Source organism: Oryctolagus cuniculus, chromosome 1 (genome assembly GCF_051225735.1).
Source record: "Oryctolagus cuniculus isolate XC-2025 breed Fujian yellow rabbit chromosome 1, ASM5122573v1, whole genome shotgun sequence".
Classification (NCBI taxonomy): Eukaryota; Metazoa; Chordata; class Mammalia; order Lagomorpha; family Leporidae; genus Oryctolagus; species Oryctolagus cuniculus.
The window spans coordinates 17,624,323-17,629,092 of NC_142867.1; the positions used below are offsets into that span (position 1 = coordinate 17,624,323).

A 4,770-nucleotide genomic window follows, 5' to 3' on the forward strand; every position below is an offset into this window, starting at 1 on the left:
ATGATGGTGCAAGCACCTGAGTCCCTGGTACCTACAGAACCTTGGCATTGTTCCCATCAATTTTAAATTGGATTGACTATGCCTCCAACATGTCTGGGAAAACATTTATATTTTGAAGGACTTATTCTTTCATAAGATGCCAAAAAGGTGAGTAGAATTTAAGTCCTAGACCTATCAAACTTCAATAACTGAAACAGCTTATTTCTGAGTAAATCCATACTGACAATAGGAACAAAAAAAAAAGTTCAAGTTTGGGAGAGTTCCCTACAGAGACTGCAACTTCAATCTTCTTATCAATTCATGAAATTAATTCGTGGATGTCAGAAGCTGAAGAAATTTACGACTGGGTTGATCTAAAAATTGAGGAATCCACAATCAACTAGACCCAAGCCAGTCATAACTAACTTTTCTCAATCTTTAAGCAGATTAACTTAATTCAGCTTATTTATTCTCGTTTATTCTTTTTAAAGTTAGATTCTATGGCTGTAAGTACATAGGTATTTCTGAAAACAAATGGAATGAGGTGATACACCCGTAAAATAAACAATATCTATAATACTTCCAGTCCAGACACAGTTAAAAACTGAGTCATGTATTCAACGTTGTGATTGACAATTTCTGCTTCACTAAAGACACTGATTCTGTGGATTTCTCTTTGTAATAATTTGAAGTTTTTCCTCTTTTAGTGACTTCTATGTTGTCACTTTGATGTCAGAAATTTGCAAATTAAATCTGTTTGGAGTGATTAACAACACAGTCATCACGTCCAGGAACGACTGATAGAAAGAAACCAACGCAGACACTGGGGTTTCCTGAAAATTAAAGAAAATTGTTTTCTTTAGTCATTTCTGTTGAAGCAGAGAGATCGTGATGTTCTTCTGAATCCAGAATTCTTGTGTAAAAAATACATGTTTGCATTTTTTTTTTTTTTTTTTGGACAGGCAGAGTGGACAGTGAGAGAGAGAGAGAAAGGTCTTCCTTTGCCGTTGGTTCACCCTCCAATGGCCACCGCGGCCTGTGCGCTGCAGCCGGTGCACTGCACTGATCCAAAGGCAGGAGCCAGGTACTTCTCCTGGTCTCCCATGGGGTGCAGGGCCCAAGGACTTGGGCCATCCTCCACTGCACTCCCGGGCCACAACAGAGAGCTGGCCTGGAAGAGGGGCAACCGGGACAGAATCCGGCGCCCCGACCGGGACTAGAACCCGGTGTGCCGGCGCCGCAAGGCAGAGGATTAGCCTATTGAGCAGTGGCGCCGGCACATATTTGCATTTTATAAGGAGCAGAGAAGAAATAAGTGGAGGAAAAAGAATAAAATAGCATGCACTCCTTTGTAACAACACCACCTACTCATTTTGAATACACATGTCTAGATCACACAAAAATAATATTTGTTTTTTTTTTGTTTTGTTTTTGTTATAAAGATTTATTTATTTATTTGAAAGTCAGAGTTACACAGAGAGAGAAGAGGCAGAGAGGGAGAGAGAGGTCTTCCATCTGCTGGTTCACTCCCCAGATGGCCGCAAAGGCTGGAGCTGTGCCGATCCGAAGCCAGGAGCCACAGGTCAGAAGCTTGGACTTAAGCCATCTTCTACTGCTTTCCCAGGCCGTAGCAGAGAGCTGGATCGGAAGTGGAGCAGCCAGAACTTGAACCGGCGCTCATATGGAATGCCGGCACTGCAGGCAGCGGATTTACCCACTATGCCACAACACCTGCCCCCAAATTAGTTTTTTTATACATTCAATATTTCCACCCTGAACAAGGGAAATTTCAAGTTTATCTCAGTTAACTGAATTTATGACAAATGGAAAGTTGTGTTACCTTAGTTGATCCTAATATCTGTATCCAGTCAACAGGAGACAGGATAACTTCATGACTCATTTTATTTCAGCTGTAGAAGTGAGAGAAGAAATACATTTAATCCAGAGAACAAGTCTAATGTATAAAGGATCAATTGCACAATTTACTTAAAAAATGTTATGGCTCTTCAGGGAAATTTGAACCACTTACATGTCTACTTACCAGATGTAGAAAGAGAAAACAAGACAGAAATTGATATGTTGTCTTAGATACAATATCCAGGGCTGTAGTGTGATTTATACTCAATGAGTAATTTTAATAATAATTAATGGCATATTGAAGAAAATAACCCTATCTTCAGCTCTGTCTCTGCTGTGTTCATGTGTCAGAGAGGCATAGTAGATCACAGCAAAGAGCTGGCTTAGAGTCATGAAGGCGTGGCATTTTCTTGCTGATATTCATGTGACTCTACAAGAAGATGATTTTACCCTTAGAGATGTTCATGACAATAGACAAGAAGAATTTCAATATAATTGGTTTTCTAATTATAACAAATAAAGTCAATTGTGAGAACTTTAGAGCTAAAAATAAAATTTGGAAGGCAACATTCATAATACTACCCTGGTGTCATTGTATTATTCAAAAGTATCATCATTATTCAGGCAATATATTAGGAGACCCTAATCTTTCTCTACACTTGATCTTAGCCAAAAGGCCGAGAAGCGATCCGAAACTTTCTCTGTCATTTAGTACAACTACTAAAAAACAGTGGGAGTGAAAGTATGGCTCCATCAACCTCAAACATCAGGACTAAAGAGGTCATATTTTACTATTGTATTGAAAGTACCACCACTGAGGAATATTGTGATTTTTTAGACAGGCCATATTTGACAACCCAACCTAAACTGAGGGAAAGGATGAACAACGTAACAGAATTCATCCTGCTGGGCCTCACCCAAAATCCAGAACTGCAGAAATTCCTATTTGCTGTGTTTTCAGTCACCTACTTGACCACATTAGCAGGAAACCTGCTCATCGCAGTCACCATCTTCGTTAGCCCAGCCCTGGGCTCTCCCATGTACTTTTTCCTGTCCTATCTGTCCATTATAGATGGTTTCTACTCTTCTTCCATAGCACCCAAAATGATCTTTGACTTGGTCTCTGAGAAGAGCACCATCTCCTTCAACGGATGCATGACTCAGGTATTTTTTGTGCATTTCTTTGCTGGAGCTGAGATCGTCGTGCTAATTGTCATGGCCTATGACCGCTATGTGGCCATCTGTAAGCCCTTGTACTACACAAGAATCATGAACCAATCTATGTGTGAATTCCTGCTGGGGGTGGCTGGGATCATCGGATTTCTGCATGGAGGCATCCAGATTTTGTTCATAAGCCAGTTACCATTCTGTGGCCCCAACATCATGGACCATTTTGCATGTGATCTCATGCCTCTCCTGCAGCTGGCCTGCACTGACACGCACACTTTGGGACCCCTGATTGCTGCCAACAGTGGGTCTATGTGCCTGCTCAGTTTTTCTATGCTGGTAGCTTCCTATGTCATCATCCTGCACACTGTGAGGGCAGAGAGTTCTGCAGGGCGTCGCAAAGCTCTGTCTACCTGCTCCTCTCATATCACTGTTGTCATCTTATTCTTCGTACCTTGTTCATACCTGTACCTGAGACCCATGACCAACTTCCCCACTGACAAGGCTGTGACTGTGTTTTGCTCCTTAGTAACTCCTATGCTGAATCCTTTGATCTACACTCTGAGAAATGCAGAAGTGAAAAATGTTATGAAGAAACTCTGGGGTAAACAATGAAAATTGGTAATTTAAAAAATTTTGTGATACTAGTAATATTTTAGAGAGAATGATTCCTTTCTGATTAATTAGAACTAGAATGATTATCTTGATTGGATCAAGTTTCTTTAGGAGCCCATTTATTTTGAACCCACTGACACCCATTAAATCACAATAGGCACAAATGCAGACAACACAGCATTTTTAGAAGCCCCTGAAATACTTTAATTTCTTTTAAAATAAGAAGAAAAAGTTAAGACTTCAAATACAATTTAATTATATTCCAATTCTATAAAGATATAATTTTTACCATTTTTCTGAAATTAAATAGTTAAAAATGCTGTTAACAAATTCTTGATGCCTTGATTGCAAATATTAAATAAATCAATACAATATTCTGGAACACATTTCATCCCCAGCACTTTAGCTCACATGAAGTTTTAATTCAAAACAGGAAAAACAACTACATCATAGAAAGAAACTTCAAGAAGTGCCTTTTTCAAAATAATATTTTTTTACATTCCTGTGTCTCAAAGATTTTCAAATATTCTCCTACTACAGTAATAGAAAACTTTGTACTTAACACAACCAGAAAGAGAGAGACACTGGGGGCCAGCACCATGGCTCACTTGGTTAATCCTCTGCCTGCAGCGCCAGCATCCCATATGGGTGCCAGATTCTAGTCCCGGTTGCTTCTCTTCCAGTCCAGCTCTCTGCTGTGGCCCGGGAGGGCAGTGGAGGATGGCCCAAGTGCTTGGACCCCTGTACCCACGTGGGAGACCAGGAGGAAGCACCTGGCTCCTGGCTTCGGATCGGTGCAGTGCCGGCTGTGGCGGCCATTTGGGGAGTGAACCAGTGGAAGGAAGACCTTTCTCTCTGTCTCTCTCTCTCACTGTCTACAACTCTACCTGCCAAATAAAAAGAGAGAGAGAGAGAGAGACTCTGAACACAAATGTGCTTTTTAAAATATTACATATCTACCAATTCCTGTGGTATGCAGTTATCTACAAAAAGAACTGGAATAGAATTGGCCATAGCAAAGAAACTTCTTTATAAGGTCTTTAGGGTTAAGTTAAAAAATATCCAGACATTAAAATCTAGCTTTAAATACAAAAAAGGGGAAAAACTCTTGGAATATTAAACAGTTATTTTTAGACATTATAAATGAGGTAA

At 40.0% G+C, this 4,770-nt stretch overlaps 1 protein-coding gene across 1 annotated transcript; it reads left to right on the top strand.

Moving 5' to 3' along the window:
• Positions 1 to 2,715: 2,715 nt before the first annotated feature.
• LOC100349051 (olfactory receptor 4C45-like) lies at positions 2,716 to 3,618 on the top strand. Its single transcript, XM_002708872.4, has one exon. The coding sequence runs from the start codon at positions 2,716 to 2,718 to the stop codon at positions 3,616 to 3,618; it is 903 nt and encodes a 300-aa protein (XP_002708918.2).
• Positions 3,619 to 4,770: the final 1,152 nt, after the last annotated feature.